Below are 27,089 nucleotides of genomic sequence, written 5' to 3' on the forward strand. Positions count from 1 at the left end.
ATTTTTAAAGACCGGTTTGGATCTGTACATGTTATTTTTTTAACTTTTGGTGAACCATGCCGATGGTTTTTTTTTCTCTAACGTTTTAACTCTCCGCTGTTGCCGCTATTTGAACCAAATATGAGGTCTGTGGATCAATTTACCCTTCTAGGCCGGTGGAAAATGTCGGAACGCACCGTGGATCAGAAAGTTGCGATTCGGCAGCAGCTCCAGAACAGATTTAGTGCAAGCTCCAGCTCTCTGCCAAACTTACTTTCCATGCACTCCAGCGGAACTTTTACAGTTTCACACAGCCGTGCTTTCTGCCCACACATGCATTAATAATGTTTTATACCGCGTGTAGATAATTAAAGACTCCGGCTTCATCTTGGTGAACAGTTTTAACCACACTGTATCCATCAAGACAGCGTCACTTCGCCCGTTTCTCCATTTGTCTAACAGGTTAGATGTTCTGGGGGGATTCGTTTTGTTTTATTAACTGTGTCGCTGTGCAATTAAATGATGACCCGTACTTCACAAGATAGAAAACCACCTCAGGAGAGATACACACGTCAAATGCTGAAAATCCTAAATTAGGCAGAAATAGATCCACATTCGGAAAAACAGATTATCGAGTGAACTACCAATGAACAACAAGTTGCATACTTGGGAAAACGGGTCTTTCAGCTGCCAATAATGTACTCGGTACATACCTGCAATACGGTACGCGTTCTTCGCAAAAAAGAACTTTTCGTGGGCTGTACATCGCTAGTTGCCTTAAAATTGATGCACTGCAAAGCCGTCCACGCCTAATCGAGTTGCAGGCAAAGAACTGGGGAGCAAAACAAGTCCTGTGGCAGAGAGCCATTTCAATCGCATCTTCACAACATCCTTGGTGCAGCGGTAACTGAATACAATATTGTGCACAGTGATGAGCCAGGCACTCGTAAAGGCACGTTTCGCCACCACACAAATAGTAAATGTCGGTTGTGCAAAGGAGGGCTCTAATGTTGACCCGGTTATTGACATTTGAGCTGCACGGTTTAGTTCTGCAAAGAAGAACTAGAATTCCTCGCCGTGACATCCTACCCCAGCGTTAAATGCGGACGCGTCCCCACCGGTCACTTACGCAGCTTTAATGGCGGTGCAGCTGGTAGCGCTCAGAGGCGACGGCGGCTCTCCCAGCGCTCAGCGGACTGGGCCGGACAAGCCGCCATTGGCACCAGCCGGGTCCTCTGCAGAGCGGAGAAGGGAGTCTCGCGGCCCGCGGCTCCGGCAGGGCAAGGCGTGCGCGCGCAGCTCCTCGCGACCGCCGCCGCAGAGGCGCACAGCCGGGAAGGGCTGAGGCAGCGCGTCCCCCCGGACCCCCAGCTCTCCCACACCGTCTCCTTCCTTTACCGACAAGCTCACCGAGCCCTGCGAGGGGCTGGTTTCTGGAAATCGTTTATTTTGCAGCCTGCGTAAGTTTTTCGAGGTTGGGGAAAACTTCTTTTTTTCGACAAATGACGCGAGCGAAACCAAGCAGCATTAAGGGGGGGCAAACTCAAACCGATGATTCTGTGGACAATTGATACTCTCAGCATATGATTAAAAAAATGTCGACAGACAGGTGTTATAAGAAAATTCCTAAATTTGAAAAAAAGTTTGGAAATGAATGGGAATGATTTCTCCCCCCTCCATTGTAGCGTAACTTCATATCTTTTATTGCCGCTTTTCAAACAAATAACTGTAGTTCCATGCCATTCTTGCGCAGGTGTGTCCAAGCTGGGCCGAGGAAAGCAGGTGTCTGCTAGTATTTCTAAAGGAGCTCATTATTGGTTTGATTTGATCAATTTAATGATTTAAAGTGCTGGTGATTAAAAAAAAAGGAGACATACGCAAAGATACCAGTCCTCCAGGACCGGGCAGCCCTTCAGTGTATTGGGAAGTTGTTTTCCACTGCAATTGGAATTATCTACAGAATCTGTTTTGGACCGTTTTCAAACACCGCGTATATAAATAATTTAAATCGAATAATCCTGGTCACAATGATGACAATTTTCAGAAAATGAAGTGATGACCAAATGGATGTAAAAAGAGTAATAGTCGCTCAGATCAAATAAAAAAGCCTCCACTTGTTACAAACGTGGATGTCTTTATATTAAATATATTTAATTGAGTAAAAAGACAAAACAATTGAAGCCGATTAATACTAGACAAACAGTACTTGATTCTAGCTTCAGGGTAAACTTGACCGTCTTTTGTGGTGTGGTGCAACCTAGGTAGCCAGCTTACTGTTATAACATCCTTTGGCTTTATCCAACATGTAAACTTGGCGACCAACGAATTTAACCTTAAAAATACCTCAAAATTCATACACGATTTTACTAAAAATCATAATTTACCTTAAAGGAAAAACCGGCAACAGTGGACCATATAAAATACACAATTTCTGAGTATTTAACGTCATAAACAAAAAATCATAATTCTTAACTTACCCTAATGTAAACAACCTCTCAAGATAAAAAAGAAAAGTTTTTAACTCACCTCCTGTAACTCGCACATTCGGGTGATGTCGTTTAGGAATGCGTACTCTTCGTTACCATCTCTCACCATTACACGTACACACTCGTATTGTAATGAAAACGTTTCCTTCCTTCGCAAACTGCCTAAATCTCCGGTCTGATGTCTTGAGCTTCGCCCCGCCGCACTCTCGGACCCTGACAACCCGCCCGGCGCGCGACTGCTTTCTCGCGGCCACCACGCCCATCCCGCCAATCAGCTCCTTGAGAAGTAAAAACAACCAGAAGCCGAAGTCTCCACTTAGATACGGGGCCAATCAAAACCTTTATTTAACGGGCCAATAAGAAAGTGTCACCCCCCACCCCCCCCCCCACTTGGCAACCGGAGCAACGAACCATGATTGGCAGCCGCGGTGCCAAGTCACAGGCCACGCCTGGATGGGGCGGGGTACGGAATGTCTCCTCCATGTTTCCTGGGGACCAATGACATTGGTGCAGGAAAGGCGCGCTAACAGAAGCCAGAAGAATAACAAAAATACGCTTGAGTCACCATAGTAACTGTCTCCCCGGTAACGTGGAAAGCCAAAGTACTTGACAGTGGCCGACTTTGAGACTGTTGACTCTGGAGCAGGTTAAGTTGAACTGAACTTCTTAGATAAGAAAATGGGAGCGAACACAGAGAAAAGGCGGCATTTCTTATCGGTTCAAAGTATAAAAACAGCTTGGTTAAGTTCACAATAATAACGTTTAAATTCATTATGAGAACAACTAGCAACGTATTTGTATCACTAGTCATCATAACTTAGATAAAATCAAATTTTATTATTATTATTATTATTATTATTATTATTATTATTATTATTAATATTATATAAATAAAAAGGTTTAAGATTAAAAGTGTCGTACGATCTCTCATTCCGACTTTTTCCTAATTTAAAAGCGATCACAGAGAGCTGTTACTATTTTTTAAAGACACCCTTTTACTGTTGCTCTTTTTTTGACACCCGAAGAAGGCTCCACAGCCGAAAAGTTGTTTTTCTGGTCTTTTCAGCATGGAATAAACCTTTACTTATTCCTTCGCACTCTTTTTAAAAGTTTAATTAACGAAATAATCAGAAAATGTGGAAAGTCTCATTAATTCACAATAACAACGAAATATAACCATGCTTATCTTTCCTAGAATTAAGATCCTTCCATGTTAGGGTTTGAGTTAAGAGCTGCTGTCGTGATACATGACCTCAGTAGCTGGTCAAAGCAATTTCACGCCAACACCCCATTAACAAGCGCTGTGAATCAGGGTCCTGAGGACTCTAGTTTGTCCTCCTTTTAGTCCTCTATAACTTCTGCCGAGTTCTTAATCACCAACTAATTGGTTTCAGTTTTCATTTTTCATGCCTACTTTTAGGCATTACTTTCAGCTCTTGAAATGCTATTAGTGATTGATATCAACGCAGCCCTAATCAGTGAATTCCAGACCTGTCCCTATTCAGGGGGAACAGATGAAATGGGGAAAAAACCGGACTTGTGCAAAAGGAAAAGCACTAATTCTGGGAGCATGTGATACAGTATCATTCACAGTTGTACACGTTCATAGGAAACTAATCACCTATTGAGAGATTTTTAGTTAGAAATAAGGAAGCACTTTTTTAAATTAGCAAATTGAGAAAAGGAGAGAGGTTGTTGGACAATGTATTTTTGAATGGCTTTGAAATACACATTTAACCAGATGAGTTACAGGCAAAAGTTAGTACCTGTGTTACTAAGCACCCATTTGGAACAAAAAAAGCAGACACAGGTGTCCTCCAGGACCAGGACTGAGAACCCTTGAATAATGTTTTGTTCATCCAGTGCTGCAACCATCATAAAACATCTCTAAACAGCAATTAAACTAGTTTCAGAGACAATCTCAACCTTAACCTGAAATACTCATCCTCATTACAAGAAAGAACATTTCCATGTGTTGCCTACAGGTGCACAACTCAAGTCATAAATAAGTTATGGCCAGAAGATTTTGTGTTCCTTAAGTAGCTCATTAGTTGCTGAATTGAGCAAGGTGAAACAATTGTTCTAAGGTGCAGATTCTGAGAGACGTATAAAACCTGCTGCACAAATGAGAACCAGAACTGGAGACCTCTGGCCTTAGCAGTTCTTCAGTGGGTGTGTGACCATAATGTACAACCTAGTGCTCAATGGACATTAGAAGATCACATTTCCCCTCAAAGCTGAGATGCTCACTACTGGGTTTGTGGGATATTACAAGATCAATGTCATACAGTATTTGTTTATTTTTACTTACCTGATGATTTGCCATATGTCTATGAAATATATTGTTCTCAGAAAGCAGAACTGTGATTTAAATTACATTCTGAATTGAACATTTTCACTTGGTTACTGGTGACCATCTGTACCACATCTTCAGACATCCATCTGGTCTCACATAACTTTGTTTAATTGCTAAACATGACTTGGTTGCACTGCTGGCTGGTCAGTTGAAATGCAGAGTTCTTCTTTCTTCACTTTCACCAGACTGGATATTCAACAGATTAAATGACCTGTTAGTCAGTGAGACCTGTTCCAGATCAGTTCCCACTAACAAAGAGATTTAGTGTTTATGCAACAGTCAAAATCACTCGATTGTATCACAATCAGTCATGAATCATCAGTCAATCAAAATGACATTTAATCAATATCCAAGGTACTAATTATTTATCTGAAAACATGTATGCATAGTGTAATTAATTCCTTTTGTTGCTCATTATTGAACTGGAAAACAGAAGCTATTGTTAGTATTATAACAGAAATTAAGAATGCAACAAAATTGTATTGAAAAGACTATTTTTTAAAAATAAGCGATTAAGTGTTTAACATCTAAATTAAACACATATTCCCATATTTAAAAATAAATTATTTAAAACCTCATATGAAAGTGTATTTCTAATAAAAGTGAGAGAGTATTATAATATAGGGCATTTTCATTATACAGCTTCTTGTATCTCATTGAGATTGGGTCTATGAATGCAGAAAAGGCCAACATCAATTTCCCTCAGTGTACAAGATAAAAAGATTAAATCTCAGTCAAATAACCACCTGTCAATTCATTTAGAGGTTTAACTTTTAGCAACATCTTTAAAATCTCTGTAGCAAACTGGAAGCCAGTGCACAGTGGCTGACACAAGTTATATATGCTTTTGTTTCCACATTTCCTTTTTTTCATCAGCAATTTGTGTGCTGCACAAGCTGTAAACATGGCAGAATGGAATGGTGAGCAAATAAATATCACCATTACTGATGTACAACACAACTTTAGAAAAAAACAAGTGAGATTAAAATTGTCCCTGTCCCTCTGAGTTTTCCAGAATATAACAAAAATAATCCCACATACAGTGGTGTGAAAAAGTGTTTGCCCCCTTCCTGATTTCTTATTTTTTTGCATGTTTGTCACACTTAAATGTTTCAAACAAATTGAAATATTAGACAAAGATAACACAAGTAAACAAAAAATGCAGTTTTTAAATTAAGGTTTTTATTATTAAGGGAAAAAAAATCCAAACCTACATGGCCCTGTGTGAAAAAGTGATTGCCCCCCCTGTTAAAACATAAATCAACTGTGGTTTATCACATCTTTGGAAAGCTGAGTTCAATTTCACTAGCCACACCCAGGCCTGATTACTGCCACACCTGTTCTCAATCAAGAAATCACTTAAATAGGACCTGCCTGACAAAGTGAAGTAGACCAAAAGATCCTCAAAAGCTAGACATCATGCTGCGATCCAAAGAAATTCAGGAACAAATGAGAAACAGAGTAATTGAGATTTATCAGTCTGGAAAAGGTTATAAAGCCATTTCTAAAGCTTTGGGACTCCAGCGAACCACAGTGAGAGCCATTATCCACAAATGGTGAAAACATGGAACAGTGGTGAACCTTCCCAGGAGTGGCCGGCCGACCAAAATTACCCCAAGAGCGCAGCGACGACTCATCCAAGAGGTCACAAAAAACCCCACAACAACATCCAAAGAACTGCAGGCTTCACTTGCCTCAGTTAAGGTCAGTGTTCATGACTCCACCATAAGAAAGAGACTGGGCAAAAATGGCCTGCATGGCAGAGTTCCAAGACGAAAACCACTGCTGAGCAAAAAGAACATAAAGGCTCGTCTCAGTTTTGCCAGAAAACATCTTGATGATCCCCAAGACTTTTGGGAAAATACTCTGTGGACTGATGAGACAAAAGTTGAACTTTTTGGAAGGTGTGTGTCCCATTACATCTGGCGTAAAAGTAACACAGCATTTCAGAAAAGGAACATCATACCAACAGTAAAATGTGGTGGTGGTAGTGTGATGGTCTGGGGCTGTTTTGCTGCTTTAGGACCTGGAAGACTTGCTGGGGTAAATGGAACCATGAATTCTGCTGTCTACGAAAAAATCCTGAAGGAGAATGTCCGGCCATCTGTTTGTGACCTCAAGCTGAAGCGCACTTGGGTTCTGCAGCAGGACAATGATCCAAAACACACCAGCAAGTCCACCTCTGAATGGCTTAAGAAAAACAAAATGAAGACTTTGGAGTGGCCTAGTCAAAGTCCTGACCTGAATCCGATTGAGATGTTGTGGCATGACCTTAAAAAAGCGGTTAAGGCTCGAAAACCCTCCAATGTGGCTGAATTACAACAATTCTGCAAAGATGAGTGGGCCAAAATTCCTCCACAGCGCTGTAAAAGACTCATTGCCAGTTATTGCAAACGCTTGATTGCAGTTGTTGCTGCTAAGGGTGGCCCAACCAGTTATTAGGTTTAGGGGGCAATCACTTTTTCACACAGGGCCATGTAGGTTTTGATTTTTTTTCCCTTAATAATAAAAACCTTCATTTAAAAACTGCATTTTGTGTTTACTTGTGTTATCTTTGTCTAATATTTCAATTTGTTTGATGATCTGAAACATTTCAGTGTGACAAACATGCAAAAAAATAAGAAATCAGGAAGGGGGCAAACACTTTTTCACACCACTGTATCTCCCGTATTTCACAATATAAGAACATAAAATGTTATTACAAAAGCAACATCCACCACCAGAACAATTAAAAAAAACAATAACCGCAATACTAAAACCAAATTTAAACAAAAACAAAATAGATTTCTTCACATTAAGTTTGGATTTACAATGATATCCAAAACTACAATAAATATCCATAAGAGATATAATGTTTTAACCACATAAAATGATTATCAGTTGCAATATTAGGTCTTGTTAAAGTTAGTGTCTACAGAACTATTTATAGTGATCATCTTAATGGGCTCCCTGCAGCAATGTGCCACAGCTGTAAAATCACAAGCAGCAAAAAACATTGAGTGCCAGAGATCTAACAATTTAGGTAAAAGGCCGTACAATTTGGACAGTCAAGGTAAACCTTTTCTTTTACAATCGAGTGACTTTCTGTAAGTAAGAATTCCATTGTACTAGTACAGTACATGTACCGGTTATATATGGCAGTAAAGTTCAAGTTCAACTGAAGTGTCCTTCAAGCATGAATAATAAGTTGAAAGATGCTCTTGTGTTATTAGGAATTGAATAAACCAAATCAGCTATAAATTAAAAGAAAAAAGTACTGTGCTATGTTGACATAGGTTTCAAAGTCTAAGTCTGTGAAAAATGGCATAATATCAGCTACTTGAAGGCATTTTCTTGTGTGGTCTGTTTTTATACATCATGCACCTTGTCTCAGATGGTGATGCTGTTTTCCAATAAGGCAGGATGCAAGTACTCGTAAGGGAATTCTTGAGTCTTTGATCTTTCGTCGATGTACTCCTTGATTTTCTTCAGATCTTCATTGAATTCTTCAATAGGACCCTTCATTTTGGGTTCATATTTCACCTTATCAGAGTATTCCCCCAACAATTTCTATAAATAGAAATACGTTATTTAACTATGAATTCTGTCACTTTGTTCTCAGCAGCACAATGAAAGTTCATTTGTGACACAACAGAGATGATAGAAGAGAACAAAAAAAGTTACAAGTTTAAGATATTCCTTATTTTTTAAAATAGGTTTCGCTACTGACACAGGCATTTAGGTCTACAGGATAACAACTCCATATTCTCTGCTATTTTAGTGTGAAAATGATTAACATGCACAAATCAGGCATATTCCTCACACAAGTGAGAAATGGAAATGTGATGCATAAAGGAGGGGGTTTATTTCACTTTCACGACAAAGCAGCACAAAAGTGAGGAAAATCACTTAAAGACAGTTTTTGAGCACAGCACACTGTATAGCATACTATAACTATATATAAACCTCAACAACACAGATATGACCATCACATTGCCTCTCAGGAAGCATATTTACCTCAGAAACACCTACCAAATGATCACATTACTCCTGTCTTGGAGTCCTTGCACTGGCTTCCAGTCAAATTCCATGTAGACTTTAAAATCCTCATGCTCACCTATAAGGCTCTGCATGGCTTGGCACCTCAGTACCTGTCTGAACTATTATCATCCTACTCCCCACCTCGCAACCTTCGCTTTTCTAATTCTGGTCTCCTAACTGTCCCCCAAGCCTGTCTACATTGTATGGGTGACAGGGCCTTCTCCTGTTATGCCCCCAAGCTCTGGAACTCTCTCCCCAAGGATATCAGAGAGTCACCTTCTCTAAACTCCTTCAAATCCAGACTCAAAACCCTCTTCTTAAGAAAAGCCTTTATTTAACTGGTTCCATTCTGCACCCCTCTGCTTTTCTTAGTACCACCATCCACGGTCTCCTCTGTATATTGTAATTGTGTTTTATCTTGTGTATTCTTTTTATTTATTGTTGTTGTCATTCTGTAAAGCACTTTGAGAAGCCATCTTTAAAAGCGCTATATAAAATAAAGTTTTTTATTATTGTTATTACTGTATGTTGCTTTTCCTATGAACCAAAAAAACATAATGTACTGTATACTGAGAGGCACTATAAATGTAACAAATGTTGTTGGCTCCAATATTTATTTGTTGCATTTATAATGCCTCTCAGGATATTTGCTGTAACCTGGATTTACAGTATATATTTCCAATCCAAAATTTCTTTGTTTAGCACTAGTTAGAATGGTACTGTACTTTGCTTCCCATTAATGCTACTCCTACCTGTGTAATAAGAAACAGGTGTTTGCCCGTACACATATCAGTAGATATACTGAAACCCTTTAGCACACAGCCCTAAAATCCAGATGAGGATGAGCTGATTCTAGGTTTGTTTGTTTTTTGGATATGTGATTGTGACATCACTTCCTTTTTCCATTAAAAATGTTTTCAGAAACTTCAAAAAAGAAAATAAGAAATGCAACCCGCAAATTACTTTAACATGAAAACTCTGTCTCAGCGAAGGCTTTTTTTCTGACAAAACCTTGATGGAGTTTAATACATTGTTATAGAATTGACGTGTACTTCCTTTTTTACTGTAAATGCTTTTTACAAAGAAAATTTAATGAAATTAATCAAAGTTAGGGGTTGACATCACATAATTTTGTGCAATTTTCTAACTAGAAAGCTCAGAATGTCAGCTTTGAAACATTTTTCTCCTATACCTAGTCGTGAAAAACCTTTCAGTTCCTAATTGTGTCATGAGTATTGTGTGACAAAATGATTTATTTTTCTTTTAACATGTTAGCTCATGTGAGAGGTAGAGCAAGAGCCTATCCTGGCAAAAAATGGGCACATGGCAGGACACACCCCAGAAGCAATGGAATCCATCATTGGGCTTATACAAACACAGGCACAAACACACTCATTACAGACCCCAGTTTCCTCAGAACTCAATTAACCTACCAGCATGTGACTGTGGGAGGAAACCCATGTCAACATGGGAAGAACAAACAAACTCCACACACATAGCACCACAAGAATTGAACCCAGGATACAAGCACCGCAAAGCACCAATACTATCCACTGTGCCACCAGGCAGTGTCAATTTTGCAAAACATTTGTGTTCAGTTTACACCTATAAGTTTAAAGTTAGGTAAGTGGAAAAATAAGATGTTCAAAAATGGCTAGTTATGCCAAGAGCTTGTTTGCAGGTCCGCATAATGTATGAAACTATTCAAGAAAGGAAGAGATACAGAGGGAAATAAGCAGTGGGTTAACATTTCCTGCTCAGAATGCCTGTATTTTCCATGCAGTACAGATGTGTGTTTGCATACTCACAGTGTCAGGGGAGGTCTGGCTGAGGAAACGGGCCACAGACATGGATTCCAGGGTGACGTTGATGTCTGGCAGAGTGTTCATGATGTACTCCTCAGTGACGTCCTCCTTCAACTTGGGAGGAGGCTGCCTCATTGTTGTTGGTCCATTGGGCATCCAGGCATAGCTGTCGTACTGTAGGCAAAATCAGTTTATTAACAATGCAAGGAAGAATAAAACAAAATTAAATCAGAGCTGTTCTTTTTGTGTTTATACTTTACTTTATACTTTAGTTACAAAGTATTTTGTCAGATTCTAATACAGGAACTGAACAGATTTTGCTGATCATTATACAATCATGTATTTAAATTATTTCTTTCCCTGAAAATTAACGCAGTTTAAAGAATGATATCCTTTTAATGGGTATGAATTTCACCCATCTTTTTTATTTAAGACCTTCAATTTTTTTTTTATTTAAGGCCATGAATTTCACACATCTTTCTTATTAAAGGCCTTTGTCTTTGACCTCCCTGTCTTTGTCTTGACATCCTTTCCTACTATTTAAATGGTAACCTACAAAGGGTCCCAGTATAGAATTACAGCAATTAATGACAATTTTTCATTTCCTACCTCCCTCAATATTACAATATATGTACAACAATCCTAATTCGTTCCCCAATTAAGAATGACAAAATTAAGCTTCAGTATTACTCCACCACCAGTGAGTGGAGGAGACCAGGAGCTGATAACAGTTCCATGATCCCTTTTTCAGTTATTGTCCATTCTGATGAGTAGTAGAAACATGTTGTAATTGATTCCTTCATGTGTTGCTCTGCATTGTAAGCACAGAATAACATAAGTTTACTTCAGTTATCCCACAGCAGGTAAATAAGTATAGGATTATTTCATGGAGATTAAGTTATACCTGGATGACCTCTGGAAGAGATACAGTACCTGGCCATTGTTCACTGCCGCATGTTGAGCTGAGCAGGTGAACATGATCATCGTGAGAAACTTTGCGGTCTCTTCTTTGGTTTGTAGAGAGTTGGGCCAGCCTAATCATTTAAATACAAATTGTGGAGAAAGATGTCTTTATACGAGCTTTATTTTATCCTCTGCTTCACATTTGACACTTAGAAGTCTCTGATAAATAGGAGGTATATAATGGTTACTGTATTTATTATAATTTGCTGGCTTTGCAAGCTGGTATCAGCACTTGATATGATTTTGATTTTATTACTCAGAATTTTAAAAGATCAAGGAAATCCCATTCAGTTCCATAGACACACATAGCCAACTGAGAGTCTGTACCTTCTTTCTTGCCAGTTCCAGTCTGATACAACTTATCGACAAATGTCTTAAGCTCCAAGTCATCTTTTATGGCAGTATCATCTTTATAATAATTGTTCAGCACAGCTTGGACAAACCTACAGCAGATATGAAAAGCCCACATAACTGATTAGCAAAGAAGCTGCTTCTGTGATAAAATGTTCAACCTAACACAATCAACATTAATTTATGAAATTAATTGTAGCTTGTTTAAATCAGGCTGCAGAAAAGGATTTTGCAAGTGGTCATTTCAGTAAACAGTGACCCTCAGTCTGACTGCAACACAGATCCAGTAATAGTGTAATACAACTGGCAGTCTCTCCTTACATGCAAAAGGCATATCTCTGGACTATGATTTTTTGAAAGCTAGTTTGGGGCTGGTTTGGATGTTAAAAACATCTTACTGTACTGGACATGTTGACTTCACTCTGCTGCTAAAGATATCAGTATTTCTTTGTTCTTGTTAAGATATTCTGCATTTTGCGTTTTGTCAGCAAAACATAGACATTTGCGTTTTGTCAGCAGTCAGGAAAGAAGGGAGCCTGGGCTTCTCTAGTGTACACATCTGTAATCGCATCCATTCAATTCAAAAGAAGAAAAAGAATGCCCTACTTATGTATTGCCTCCCAGATCCGCAGCCCATCTTGCTTGTAGTAATAATTGCTCAAGTTCTCCACACCACGGTTTTTCAGGTCATCAGGCAGACAGAGGGACTCGTAGGTCAGCTGTTTGTAAGCCTTTTTTAAAATCACCCACTGAGCATCTTCTCCAATGCCTGTATACTGGTTAAAACATTTTTTTGTCTGTGTTTAAATATTGGTGATGATATACAGTATACAACTTTTAATGCAGTTGGATACTCTTAAGAACCCAAACTAAAGGCTATTTTTGGGGTTTCTCTGTTGATACGTTTGTCAGGCCAGTTACAGTACCTCATTCAGGGAAAGCTGTCAGACATATTCTCCCATTTCTTCCCTCTGTAAAGTCTCTGTGGTTACCAGTGTTGGTGAGTGAACGATCTTCAATGAATATACCACGTGTATCAGTTACTCCACAGATTTCTTTCTAACTTGACCTCTCAATTTAAGAAAAGATATTGCCTCAGCTAAACTATAGTGGAAAAGTTCATTTCAGGTTTTCAAATAGTTATATCATCTCAGCAGTCTAGGACTTGAGTTGCTTAAAAGCCCGAAGACTCTGACTAAAGTCTAGAAATTAAGTTTGATGTCTAGATATATTCTAGATTTTTCCTCCAGGTCCTGGAGGGCTGCGGTTCACCAGTTTTCATAGGTAACTAACATTCATCAGTAAGTGAAGACCTGGAAACAGTGATAATAGAAAGCATTTAAGTGAACAATTGAGTAAATTAAGTCATTAAGAATCCAGGGTGGAATAAAAATCAGAAGGCAGCCCTCCAGGACTAGGACTGAATATCGGTGATATGCAGTATTCCTACTGTACATATCCTACCCATTGCAAACTTTCTAACTCAAGTAGGACATCGCAGTGGAAAGGTTTTCAGATGAACACAACCTGAATATAAGCATAATTTACAGACCTTCATGAAGAAGCCATCTTTATTGACAAGAGTGTTTCTGGCGCTTACGTTGATTGGGAGAGTATATCTTCCACTCTCAAAGAGAAGCTGAAACAAAACATACAAAAGGGCTACAATACCTTCCCTCTTCCAATATCTTAAAGTTTATTAAAATATTTTCTCACAACTTGGTGTGATGGGGTTGTGATTCAGCCACATTGTTAGATGAACCTTGGTGTTGATGCTTTATTACAGCATGGAAACTGGTCTTGTACCTGGAAGTGCGTGGCAGTTTCATTGACAAGAAGGGATATGTTTAAGATACAGGCAATGTATTAGATTGTGTTTTCAAAGTCCATATATTTACCATTCTGTGAAACCTGGACAATGAATAATCTGCTTTCCAGTCTTATATTTTCTAATTTAATTTTCTTATTAAGAAGAAATGTGTAGTTAACAGTAAACATCATAAATCCCCACTCTTATAGCCCCCTACTTTTGTGTTCAACCCTTTGACTGTTTTTTGAACTCCACAAACCAATGGAAACTATAAACTAAAAATTGAGGAGTAAATTTACATAAAGGGTTGTGGAAGAAAGGGTCAAAGTGCCAAACCTTGTTCTTGAAACCAAAAACTACCAAGCAGGCTAGATGGGCTGAATGGTCTCTGAATGGTCTTTCCAGCCTTTCTTGTTTTTTGTCACAGTGCTGCATTACTGAGCTTTTTGAAGTTGGTTTGGGGAAGGGGTGTAGAGCAACAGTGGTATGTCTCTGACCCAGTGTATACAACATGAAAGAGATATAAATCAAGAAGGCTAAGATAAAAAAATGTAGAAAAGGTTTCACTTACCCTCAATATTGGGTGTCTTCGAGACAGGCAACCATGAACTGCAATGAAGAAGGCTTCCCCCATCAGATGAGTTCGTAAGAGGTGTGAAGACAGTTCATGAACATAGAAATCTGCATTTCGGACCCAGATCTTCGCCAGGAGCCAGGCATTTCCATCATTGGGAGTGAAAATTGGCTCATCATCTGCTGGTTTCTGTCTCAACTAAGAAATGTTTTTGCATGTAAATTTTGTAGGAAAATACAGTAATATGTTAACATACTGCTTACTGACTGAAAGTTTTATTATTTTAAAGAGGAACTGCAGTCCCAATTTCTCTGATCTGGTATTACTGTAAATCTTGGTAACAAAATAAATTCACTGACTATAATTGTTTTTACAGATTTCAAAATAAGCACAAAATCATTAACTTTCTGAAAGTAGAGTAAGTTGCCATGTTGTTGCAAATTGCTGGTCTCACCATGGGCAAGAGCGAGGATTTGAACAAATGGCAACTTGAAGTGACCCTTTCTGCTCACTAGTCACTGTACGATTAATGTAATACGATGTACAAGCTAATAATTACAGGTTGTTCAGCAGACATTTCACTGCAAAAATATTCCAATGCAATCTGGAAGCAGAGATAACAAGTTCCATTTATCAGCAAAACCGTCTTAAATTTCTATTGCTTCAAAAATGATATATTCACAAGCCTGCTTGTTTACAGTTTAATAAGGTTGCTTCACGTCACCAGAAGTTTTGTTGCCTTGTTCTAAATTGCAAAATATGGCGCTGCACACATCTGGAAATATTGTCTATTTTGTGATGTAAACTGGCGGTTTTACAATTTACTGTGTACATTTTACTCATTAATGCTGATTCTTTCTAATTCCAAAATATAACAATAGCATTGCAGTTCTGCTTTAATTGTGCAAATAATATGTGGTCACTTTAAACTTTAAACTTATATTTCCCTGTAACAGGATGAAAATCACCATTAGAGACAGTATTTTCTACCTGTATAGCAATGGGCATCAGATTTTTGTCTTCTTCCTTCAACAGAACAATTGGAGCTGCCAGGAATTGCTGGTGTCCACTGTGAAAATTTTCTTTGATTCCATCTAACAGCTCATAGTCAACCACATAGATGATTCCTGCCTGTGACAGCGAAAAAAAACAATCAAATCTAAAGTATCATCAAAAGGCTTAATGTTTGAAAGGTTAAATAAAGCTCTCCCTACAGATCGCACGTTCTTTGCCTATTAGCATGCCTATATTTGAGCAGTGACCTCCAACATGGGCAAAGCCCATGTGCCAACAAGGAATAACATATAGTTAGAAGGGGATGGAATAGAATAACTTAATCCCTTCATTTTCCCAGTAATAGCTCCGTGAAAGCAAGCATCCCACCTGTAGTAAATGAATTGAATGGGGATTTTTACCACAGTAAAAAGAGGCATTGAGGAATAAGAGGAATAAGTGAGGTTGGACTGTAAATGGAGGTCTACAAAATTACAGTGCCAGGTAACTTTTTGTTTCCTACATTTTAAAATCATGGAATTTAAACTTTCGTGCTTAATACATGCTAATAAATTTAAGGATTTAAGGAGAGCTGACACTCTATATATAGAGTCAAATATACGTACCATTATGCTTTCTTTAATATCAGAATAGAACACCTCTAGCTTCTCAGCTGGGATCTTCTGCTGAGTGTATTTTTTAATTAATACTGGATTACAACCGTTGAGAAACTGGCTACTGAAAAAGGCATCCTCCTTCCAGTTTTTGGAAACGTATTCTACATTAAGCAAATGCAAAACTGATATTTAAAATCATGAATTTGATTTTAGAATTGAGCAAATTAAACAATTGTTTGTTAGTAAAATTCAGTAAAAACATAAGAAATGAGCATCAATATAACAGTGTTTATTCATTTTCTTTCTCACAATCTAAGGAGTTTTGTCTTACATTCCAGCTGTCAGATCTTTAAGGGTAGGTCCTGTGAGCTACAGTGTCTTTATGAACCTGTAGTCTTAATTACAATGATATACGTTTGAGACATGGAAAATGTCTTTAGACCCTTGTACTGTTATGATCGAGTCTTCAGTACTGATTCGATGACATTTTTGCTGACTAAGCCACTGGAGTGTCATTACCTACAATCTTTCAGGAAGCAGCCACTCTAAATACCTTTTTGATCAGCATGAGTTTTTTTAGCCCATTCACTCTGTCTGTTTAATAACATTCTTTCACTCTACTCCTGTTTTTTATGTATTTTATCACAAGTAATACATATCCATTTATTACTAACCTGCTTTTTTACTTGGATACAAAAATACTCTTTGGATGTGTTCCAGTTTTCTCCATTTGCGGCCGAAATTCCAAACTCGACTTATAATTTTCTGCATTTTCCTTTTTAAAAAGAATAAAATAATTCTGTGAACACTGTTACATTATTACACATTGGTTCCACATTGGTTAAGAGGAATCTGCTCAACGTTCACAATTAATAAATTACCTGCAAGTGATGGTGACTTTTACCAACACTGATTGGTGCTGGAGGTAGAGTGATAAATAAAATTATATGTGGAAAAGGTCAGAGATCACATAAGAGAAAAAGGAAGATTTAAAATACAGTCTTTTCCCTTACCACCATAAGAAAAACAGCTTTAGCAGGAATCAAGGTAAACAAGTAATCTTTAGCAAACTGTTGCACAGCTATCATGCTGCAGTAGCACAAATGCATTGTAAAAGTTTCAGGTTTGAAGGTAGTTTACTGGTAGTGAATGCTCCCCATATTTTGGATGGAAGCTAGTTAAACTGTTCAAATAATGCCTGAAAGACATGAAGTAGAAGATTTTTCATGTTTGTGTCTCCTGAGAGTTATCTTTCTTACATCAGTTTCAAATTGAATCTGTTTTCAAGCTACAATCTAAAATACCTGTACACACCTGAAGAAGGCTCCACAGCAGAAACATGTTTCTTTTGCTCTCTTTTCAGCATGGAATAAACCTTTACTTGTACCTGTATATTATACTATTTTTAATGTGTTTGTAGAGATACAATAGCTAGTACACTAAATAAATACTAAATCTTTAAATTTAGTATTGTTTAATTGTATGTCCCTTTCCGTATTATAAAGTTATAGAAAAAAGTACTGTATAAGCAATGATAAGTAAATTAACCATTTCAATAAAGATATCAGTTCATGTGTAAAATATAATAAAAATATCTTGCAGCATGCTTTTAATAATTATGTAATAACCAATACCAATTGTTATACTTACACTACAGCTGTATTGTAAACCAATGTCAGTAGTTTAGAAGCGTCAAACCACAATTCTCTTGGTAATTTGAAAATACTGTCAGCTTTAGCGTAACACGGAAGTCCGTCCACAGATTCAATGCTGAGAAAATGGAAACAGAAATATTTGTGTAAGAGACATTTTGTTGTCTTTAAAAGGTTTTTGTATGAAACAAAAGCTTTATATCTTAAACCCCTCTATATGAGATGGGAGATAACTATAGTAGCATCGCATTAGTCTTCCTCAGAGAGTTTTTAGTTCACAAATATTCCGGTACTGTACACAGTAAAAAACTGAACTGGGGCTCCTTTACAGCTGAACAGGCAAAGTACTCAGTTCAGAATACATGTTGATCAAATAGTAAATTGCCATTAATGAATGGAATCACAATCATTAGCAAATGGAGAGTAGGTTGAAGTGTTATTTAGGCTGTGTACCAACCGACCAATCACTTACCAAAGAGTCTCTTCTCTGAAAGCGTGAATAAGTTTCCTGGAAAAATAATAAAATAGCAAACCTTAGAACAGCTTGAGGGAAAACTTCTGAGACGTTAGTATTATAATATGCTATCAACTGCTACCCTTGAAGTTTACACAAAATTTCTCAAAAGCCTTTCTAAATAAAAAGAAAAATAAGCAGAACTCCAGAAACAGGAAAACTATAGGTCATGTATATTTAGCAGAACATCATAAAACTATTTTAATCAATAAACTAAATAGATCATTGACAATCTGCACTCTAGACTTTACAAATACAAATTTGGCTTTCTAATGTAAGCTGGAATTATAAAGCAATATTTGCCATTGTACTATATCAAATACTGTTTTCCTTAATCAGATCAATTAAAACAGGTCAGTACACAGATCCCTGTCAAACCAAAATAATGTAAGATAGTCCACTTTTCTTGAATCATGATTTGAAACTTTATGAAAACCTTATACTTCAGTGAAGATGGTATCTCATATAAGCCATTTTTATTGTCAAAACTGCATTTTTCTAATTATATTTACAAAATATTTTGTGATACAGTTTCTATTGTTTATTCAAACATATTAAACATTTACGTGTGGGTAAAATTTCAACATTTTTGTTAGCTAACAAAGTAGATATTAAATAGATAGTATTTTTCAATCTAATTTGTTTAACAATAAAATAAACCAAATAGTTTTTACTTACAGTATGAATGACAAAGCTTTTAGTAAAAATGACTTCTTCTTTTCAGAGAGAGCTTTACCAAAAAAAGCTGTTAGGATGTGAATTCAAAATGTTATTGCCCAAGATAAAACTAAAACCGCAGAACACAGGAATATCAGGCAGGTTACAAGCAAGTATTTGTGCTAAATGATACACATGATTGTCCTCAGGGTAGAAATATCTATGCTGTAGTACCCCCATAGTCACTTCTGTTCAAGACTAAACTGTCCTGTAATCAATCTGTGCAAATCATTCTTTAAACTACATTCTTTGCGTTCTTATAAAAAGGCAGCAATGTCTTTTTTGTTGTATGACTATGACTATCGGGCCTGATAGTGGCTCTGTTTGAGCACTGGTCTCAGTGGGTTTGGTGATTAGGACCACTAATTTGCTACAGCTGTGCTTCTCTCAGCCATAGTTCTTGAAATGTACCATGTGACAACCACAAATTCAGTTTGTTTATCTTTTAGTTTATTAATTAATACAGTATTCTGGTCTACTCCTCTTGGATGAAGGCTTCTTCAAAACGTGAGAGAGGTCTTTATCATTTTGGCAATTTTAATTGTCTGGACCTAGTAAAATGCTATTCAAAACTATTCACCCCCCTTGGACTTTTTCATATTTTATTGTTTTACAATATGGCGTCATAACTTTTTTAATTGGGATTTTTGTCACTGATCTATACAAAACACTCTATAGTGTGTAAATGAAAACAAAATGACACAGATCCCCCTAAATGAATTCTAAATATAAAGCAGTGTAAATATTTTCTCCCCCTTTAAGAAAATATTTGGTAGGGGCACATTTGGCAGAAATTACACCCATGAGTCTGGATAAGTCTCTACCAGCTTAGCACGTCTGATTACAAAAATAGCTCAAGCTCCTTCGAGTTGGATGGGGACTGTCGGTGACCAACAATTTTTCACTCCTGTCACAGATTCCTGCTCGGACTGAGGTTTCAAATTTGACTTGGCCACTTCAGAACATTTACTTCTTTTTTGCCACTCCAGTGTGAATTTACCATAAATATCTAAGTTAAAGGTACAAGTGTAACCTTCTTTATTTTTTAAGTATTAATTTAGAAATGCCAGCTGAGATCAGAAAAAAAGGTACAAGGATCTATTAGCTATTATTAGCTATTATTATTCTGAGTTAATTGAGACTTGGAACAAGTTTGATACACATTTCAAATCTAGGTTACTAACATCCCCCAAGCTTGACTTATAATATTCTTTTCAGAGTCAGACTTAAATTTGGGAAAATTATTAAATTGAATTAAGATAAACACATCCATAATTTATCTGTAAGTATAACAATATAAAAATTGTGAAAAGTTATTTTGTTGATTGCAAACTCTTTAACCGTTGAAGACAAAATTTGTAAGGGCAGACTATTACCTTGGCTTTTGACGGCAACTGAAAAACAAAAAAAGAAATGCATTTGTCATTTACCATCAAGTAAAGAAATGTATTACTTGTTTATAGACACCTGGGACAAGCAAATTGTTTTTCTTTTTGAACATAAAGTAAATTAAAACAGCATAAATAAAATAGTTTAAGATTCTGTTTGCAGAATAAATGCTGATTACACAGTATTTAGGTTAGCATTATAATAATATTAGGACAAATTCATATAAATTGTCAGGACCTTTTTAAGGGTCAAACATTTTAATGCTTTTCTGCAACCAAGTGAAAAAATAGGCACATTAATGTCTTGACTCACGTTCTCAATATGTCCACTGCAAGGTCTATGGCTCATTTTATTAGCTAAATCACGTAAATCAGTGTGTCCCCATTCCTGATTCAGAAGTCTTATAGGTCAGCTGATTGAAAATATTCACAACACACTGTAAGCTGTTGATGAATCAAGCAAGTAATCTGCTCAATTAAGAGCACTCTGTTCATTGACAACTGAAGAGCACTTCGATTTTTATTCTTTAATGATCTCTAAATTCACAAAATAACTGTTTAATTGATCAGGATGGAATTGTACCATATCTTTAGAAATCAAATTAGTGGTGACCTGCAACACCTGCTGGATTGTGGCTCTCCAAGACCAGGGTTGGAGATCCTTGACATCCTTTTTTACGGACAGCGGTTTTACAGCTACAGTACTGTATGTGATAAAATGTACTATCAACCGTTCCCACATACAGCTAAACTCCTCATGGGCATTCTCCTGATTTGGCAATTGTCTCAGCAGATACCCCCGGGAGAATTCTATGTGCCTTTCTGCGAAGTTCTAGCCTTTTAGTAGATTTGATAAATGGACACAATATTATACCCATTACACATGGTTATTCCATAAGGAATGTAGTGAATGTCATGAAACATTTACCTCCAAGCTTAACCTTTAGCTCATCTACAGTTTTGCTCATCTGATTCCAGCCCACCGTTTCTAGGGGACAAAAAAGTATAATGTCATATCTAAACAATACAATAATCTAATAATAATTTAAATTAAAGAAAAGAGAATATGTTCTTCCCCTTTTTGGTGGAAAAAATAACATAGGGCAGAATTCTGGAAGCGCAGTCTAACACATGCAGTAATATAGCAGAGGGATGATAAATCAGTAAAAGTATTCAAGTCATGGTAGTCAGCTTTGACAAGATTCCCCAACTTCTGACACTCAACATACAACTAAAATACGCATTTATTTTCCTGAGAGGGGAAGTGAATGCCATTCTTTGGAAAGACAGACACGCTGAGAGACATTAATGCAGGAAACATGCATTTGAAACTAATAACATTTCAACTTTGCAGGTTTTTTAATGCCTTTCAGTATACAAGGACAATAAAAGGTAAACATGGACTCTCAAGAGATTTTGCTTTAGAAATCTGATTTTTCCAAAGAAGTGGCATTAACTACTGACACATTTTACATAGGACATCATGGATCTGTATTTTCCAAAAGTCTGCGACAAGATTCCCATGAATGAGTCATTAAACTTTGAGCTGTGGTGGAGCTATTGAGTTATTGTGTTAGCACAATACCGCTAAATCAATCCATACATCCATTTTCTAACTGCTTTATCCAGCAAGGAGTTGAGGGGGAGCTGGAGCCTATCCTGTCAATGATGGGCACAAAGTAGGGTACACACTGGGTGGAAATCCAGTCCATCACAGGGCAAACAGGCACAGATACATACAGTACTATACAAATCTAGGGCCAATTTTCCCAGAAGCCAATTAACCTACCAGTTTGACCTATGCAAGGAAACCACAGCACCTGAAGGAAACCCAAGCAAGTACGGGGAGAATATGCAGATAATCCCCCAGGAACTGACCCCAGAACCCCATGCAATGAGCAATTTGAACCACAGTGTCACTGTGCCACCCACTATAGCTAAATACACAATGAAATTTTACTTACGCAAAAATTCCATTTTTTCTTCCATATCTTTCTTTCTTTCTTCTGAGTCATCCTGGAGGGGTAATTTGCCTAACAACACAATACAAAATATTATAGCTATTACATATTATAGCTATAACATTTTTGTTATAGTTTTGAAGTGTGCATTATAGCATGATGGCTAAATCAATGTTTATTTTAAATCATTGTTACCATTAGATGAGAATGCCTCAGATGAAATTTCTAAACTAACTGATTAATACAGTATATTAATTGATTTTAATTTCCTATTTTCTTCACAAAAAGGAAACTAAATGAGCTGCTTGGTGACAATCAGGTTTGAAAGAGGGTAAGGTGCAGAATTTCATTTTATTATATGTAATAATAAAATATTGAAAGAGGGAATAAAAAATGAAATTGATGTAATTTTGAACAAAGACCTCACATTTCCTTTGGTGATATAAAAAAGAAATAGTTGAAATTATTTAATATAATATAATCTTTTTCAGTAGTTTAAATGTACAAATGTAAATGTCACAAAACAGTTAAAAATGCAGTGATAAACACTATGTGTGTCCCAAAGACTTTTCTGTCTGGTTTTTATATTCAACATTTCTGTGATGAAAAAGGATTTCCTCTAACCTGAATTTTCCTTAATGGTGGTCAGTCCAGCAGAAATATTTCTGAAGACGGGAAAATAGTATGTGTTATCAGCTCTGGTGGCTGTCACATACCGACAGTACCCTGTACTGAAAGTACGCAAAAGGGAGGTTTCTCTTCGTATGAGAATTTCTTCAGGCTTTTTCTCAAAGTCAATAACCTTTAAAAAAAGATGACAAATAAATCAGTTATTAGCAAATAAGGAACTTAGAAATCACTACTGAATAACTATTGAACACAAGGTATGCTTTATTTTTGTGTGTATAGTTTTACGCATAATGGTAATGATGAGATCTGGCAGTAAAGTGTCAAGTTTTTTTCATTTTTGTGCTGCAATCATATATGAGGTAGAAGGTTATTTATAGTCCGTGTTTTAGTACAAGTTAGAAGATAAAAGGACAAAGAAACATCCAGGAAGAAGAAGGTGTCAGATATCCAAATGGAACCTCATCATTATTTCAAACTGCAAATATTCAGTATAAACTTATGTTAAGGTATAAAGTCAAAATTTATAGTACGTATGTCCTTTTTAGGTTTCTAAAAGCTTGTACTTTATGAATAAAACAGTCGGTGGTTCTAAAATGAAACTTTAAATTACATTTATATTAATCCATCCATCCACTTTCTAACTGCTTCATTCAATACTGGGTTGTGGGGGAGCTGCAAGCAACAGGCGCAAGGCAGGCTACACCCTGGTCAGTCCGTCCCAGGGCACACACAACATCTACACTTGCAAAGAGGCATGTGATCCAGCAGTCAAACTCTGGACCGAAAGTGGAAAAGTGACCAGAGACCTACACCCACGCTGTCATGTGGAGCTCGAGGTAAAAGGCCACGAGTCAGCCAGAGCTCTGCACCAACTACAGGGCCCTGTACAAGAAGGTGAAGGGGCAATTGGTTGCTGGAGAGATGCTGCAGGTCCCCAGACAAGTCTGGGAAAGGAACAGGACAACAAGCTGATGGACCTCAGCAGGATGGCTGGATCCAGAGGCTCCAAAGGCTGGATGGATGGATTGACAATGGACAATCACTTTTTTAAGGCCTTTTAATTGTAGAGGTTTTATGTTAGAGTGGTAACTCTCTGTTGGAAGTGAATACATAGTGAAATAAAGTTTATTTTCTTAATAAAAAGAAAGTCTTTGGACTGTGGCAGAAAACCATAACAGCTGGCAAAAATCCAAAAATGGAGAAAGCGACCAAACCCCAAATAGATAGCACCCCGAGAATTGAACCAAGTGCCACAGCACTGCAAGGCATCAATGATAATCACTGCACCCCCGTACCACCCAAGAAGAATACTGCATTACCACATAACAGACTGCATGTTAAGTCTGCATGTCCTTCTAACTATGATATACTTCTTTCTTCAGCAAAGGGCAATAAAAGGTTCGAATGAGGTTTGCAAATTCAAATTTTGAAGATCAGGTATACCTGACATAGCAGTAAAAAACAATATGATTAAAGATTTTTTAAGAGCTGATAAAGAAAATATCCTGCATGAGGCCAGACCATCTAGTTTCACTCCCTCTTAAACTCTCAGGTACTGTCCTCAACAAATCATTCAAACAGCCTGCAAACCAACATTTATATTGGCTAAATACTTACAGTATCACCTTCTTTTGCAATCGCTGTCTCTTGAGATTTGATGTTTCCATTTGACAAAATGACCCAGATTTTGTCAGATGAGGGATCCGCTTCCACTTTGATGATGTATCCAGTCATGTCTTGAGCAGGACCTGTAACAGTGTTGTTCAAACTGAGATGAGAAAGCAGTGCAGCACACACCTGTGGCCTCCCTTTATACTGTCTCAGTCTAGCAAGTTTGCATGTGGCATTTTGTCTTATTTCCTTGTTACCTAACACCTTTGTCAGGAATTTCATTGGTTTCTTTTTTATTTCCTTGTATTTATACCATTTCATTTTCAATACATCAATCACAGATTTTTATTTGTGAAATGATATGTTGTTAGTCCTGTTGTTAGTCCTGTTTTTCTGTTTGTGCATATCAATGTATCAATGTGCCATCATTATTGCTGCATTCCACCTAAAGAGATGTGCAATGCATTGTAACACCTTGTTTAAAATGCTTACATACTGTAATCAACTCGACACACTCCAGAACTGAAACCTTGTACTGATACTAATTACTATTATAATCCTTTTTGCTTTGGAGACGCTTTCTGACAAATTTTTTATTGAGTTGGAAAAGTAGTGCAGGCTATAAGTACGAGTATAACAAAATGGTGTGATTGTGCTTTTTGAATAATTTACAGTAACATGTTTCTGCATTTTTCTCTCTGTATTTACATGAGCTTTCTCTGGGATTTCTAGTGTCCTCATCCTTCCAAAGACATGCTGGTTAGTTAATTAGTGTCTTTAAATTGTACTTAAGCGCTGGTGCTCATACTCTGTGATGAACTAGTTTCCCACCTAGGGTGTAATTCTGCTTTGCACACTATGCTTCAGGGATAAGAACTCAGGAATGAGCACTTTTCTGACAATGAATACAATTTTAGTCAATTAAATTGAATCAGTTGCCATTTATTTCCCAAAACATTGTCTTTCAGATAAAACGCAGCTTTACAAATTCCTGTTGGAAACATGTTAAAAATATTTATTCAAGATACATATAGTTGGTCACAAGTAACTGCAATGATTATTTAGACTACATGACATTTTTGAATGATCAATTTTAAAGGATTTTCTACACACAGTCATTTCAGATGCTTGATATCAACACAAGCTCTGGCTAACAACTGACTCCCGTTGATGTTTAGGGAGGACCTGTTGTGTCAACAGGTATTCTGACAAAGCAATACATTTTGAAAAGCAGGGAACAGAGCTCTCTTTGTCACTCTTACAGACTATTTTTCTTGGCTGGAGCTCAAGTAGGAACTGGGGAGGGGAATCGAAAAGCTACAGAAAGGAATGTACAGCCTCCCAGGTATGTACAATCAAGACAGATTGTACAATCAAGACAAAAAACACAAAATTAAATGACTATCAAGGCCAGTCCTTACAACATAAGAACAGCTACAAATACGAAAAGGAATTCATCACTTTTAGCTCCTTTAATTTCTCAGTAACTACTTCATCCAAGAATCTCATTCAGTTGTTTCTCGAAAGAATTGAGGATGTTTACTGTAACATAGCTGGGTAGCTCATTCCAGACTCCCACAGCTCTTTGTTTTAGCACCTGCCTTCTGCTCTTGGATTTAAATGCGTTTCCCCATACTTTCCTCCTGTGCGCTCTGGTTTGTGCTTCACAGTTGATTCTTATGCTTATAGATAATCAGTTGACAGTGGATTTAAAATCCTTGAATCAAATCAAATCAAAGTTTATCAAATGCACAACAATACGGCTTGTCTTTTCTGCGAGCTCACAAAAATCACAACAATCACAAAAATAACAAATCACAAAAATCACAAAATTGAGGTTACGTTTTTTGAAATTGAATAAAACTCAATACGAGTAGAGCTGCTATGTGTCTATGTGCTATGTGTCCATGGTGTATGCAATATATACAAGTAGTGCAGTTATGCTGAATAAAATGAAAACTGTGTGTCCATGTAGCCATTACAGGTGATTTGCTAAAGGAGCTGCAGGTTGGCTATTTAGCAGTCTTATTGCCTGGGGTAGAAGCTGTTCCATAGTCTGTTGGACTTGGACCGAATGCTTCGGTACCATTTACCGGACGGTAGGAGGGAAAACAGTTTGTGACTGGGATGACTGGGGTCCTTGAGAATGGACCTGGCCTTCTTCAGACATCTAGCTGAGTAGATATCCTGGATGTTTGGTAGCTCACAGCCGGTAATGAGCTGCGCTGACTTCACCATCCTCTGCAGCACTTTACGATCAGGGGCGGAGCAGTTCCCACACCAGGCAGTGATGCAACCAGTCAGGATGCTCTTAATAGTGCACCTGTAGAAGTTGGCCTGGATAAGTGACGGCATGCTGAACTTCTTTAGCCTGCGGAGAAAGAATAGGCGCTGCCGTGCTGTTTTGACCACGATGTTGGTGTGGTGGGTCCAGGTTAAGTCCTCTGAGATGTTAACTCCCAGGAACTTAAAGCTGTTGACCCTCTCCACTGCAGTCCCATTGATGTGGACAGGTGTGTGATCTCCTCCCTGGTGTTTCCTATAGTCCACAATCATCTCCTTAGTCTTACTGATGTTCAGAGAGAGGTTGTTCTCCTGGCACCATGCTGCCAGGGTTTCAACCTCCTCCCTGTATGCAGACTCCTCACCATCTGTGATCAGG

At 37.5% G+C, this 27,089-nt stretch overlaps 1 protein-coding gene across 1 annotated transcript; it reads right to left on the minus strand.

Moving 5' to 3' along the window:
• Positions 1–5,144: 5,144 nt before the first annotated feature.
• LOC148832773 (polyunsaturated fatty acid lipoxygenase ALOX12-like) lies at positions 5,145–24,600 on the minus strand. The gene is made up of 18 exons (XM_088919613.1): positions 24,434–24,600; positions 22,811–22,988; positions 22,190–22,258; positions 21,154–21,213; positions 20,214–20,231; positions 18,799–18,865; positions 18,079–18,114; positions 17,605–17,724; positions 16,629–16,729; positions 15,964–16,115; positions 15,335–15,475; positions 14,342–14,542; positions 13,513–13,599; positions 12,567–12,736; positions 11,937–12,052; positions 11,580–11,680; positions 10,650–10,820; positions 5,145–8,370 (listed from the first exon to the last, which is right to left on the minus strand). The coding sequence occupies exons 1-18, from the start codon at positions 24,548–24,550 to the stop codon at positions 8,191–8,193; spliced, it is 2,085 nt and encodes a 694-aa protein (XP_088775739.1). The 5' UTR covers positions 24,551–24,600; the 3' UTR covers positions 5,145–8,190.
• Between the last annotated feature and the right edge of the window lie 2,489 nt (positions 24,601–27,089).

The sequence above is a fragment of the Atractosteus spatula genome, chromosome 6 (assembly GCF_055471065.1).
Source record: "Atractosteus spatula isolate fAtrSpa1 chromosome 6, fAtrSpa1.hap1, whole genome shotgun sequence".
In the NCBI taxonomy this organism is placed as follows: Eukaryota; Metazoa; Chordata; class Actinopteri; order Semionotiformes; family Lepisosteidae; genus Atractosteus; species Atractosteus spatula.

Coding starts and splice junctions, on each gene's coding strand:
- LOC148832773 (XM_088919613.1), bottom strand. CDS start 24,550: ATGACTGGATACATCATCAAAGTGGAAGCGGATCCCTCATCTGACAAA. Junction 22,259..22,810: donor CACCATTAAGGAAAATTCAG/GTTAGAGGAAAT, acceptor TTGTGTTGTTAG/GCAAATTACCCCTCCAGGAT. Junction 17,725..18,078: donor TTCAGAGAAGAGACTCTTTG/GTAAGTGATTGG, acceptor CCATTTTCTCAG/CATTGAATCTGTGGACGGAC.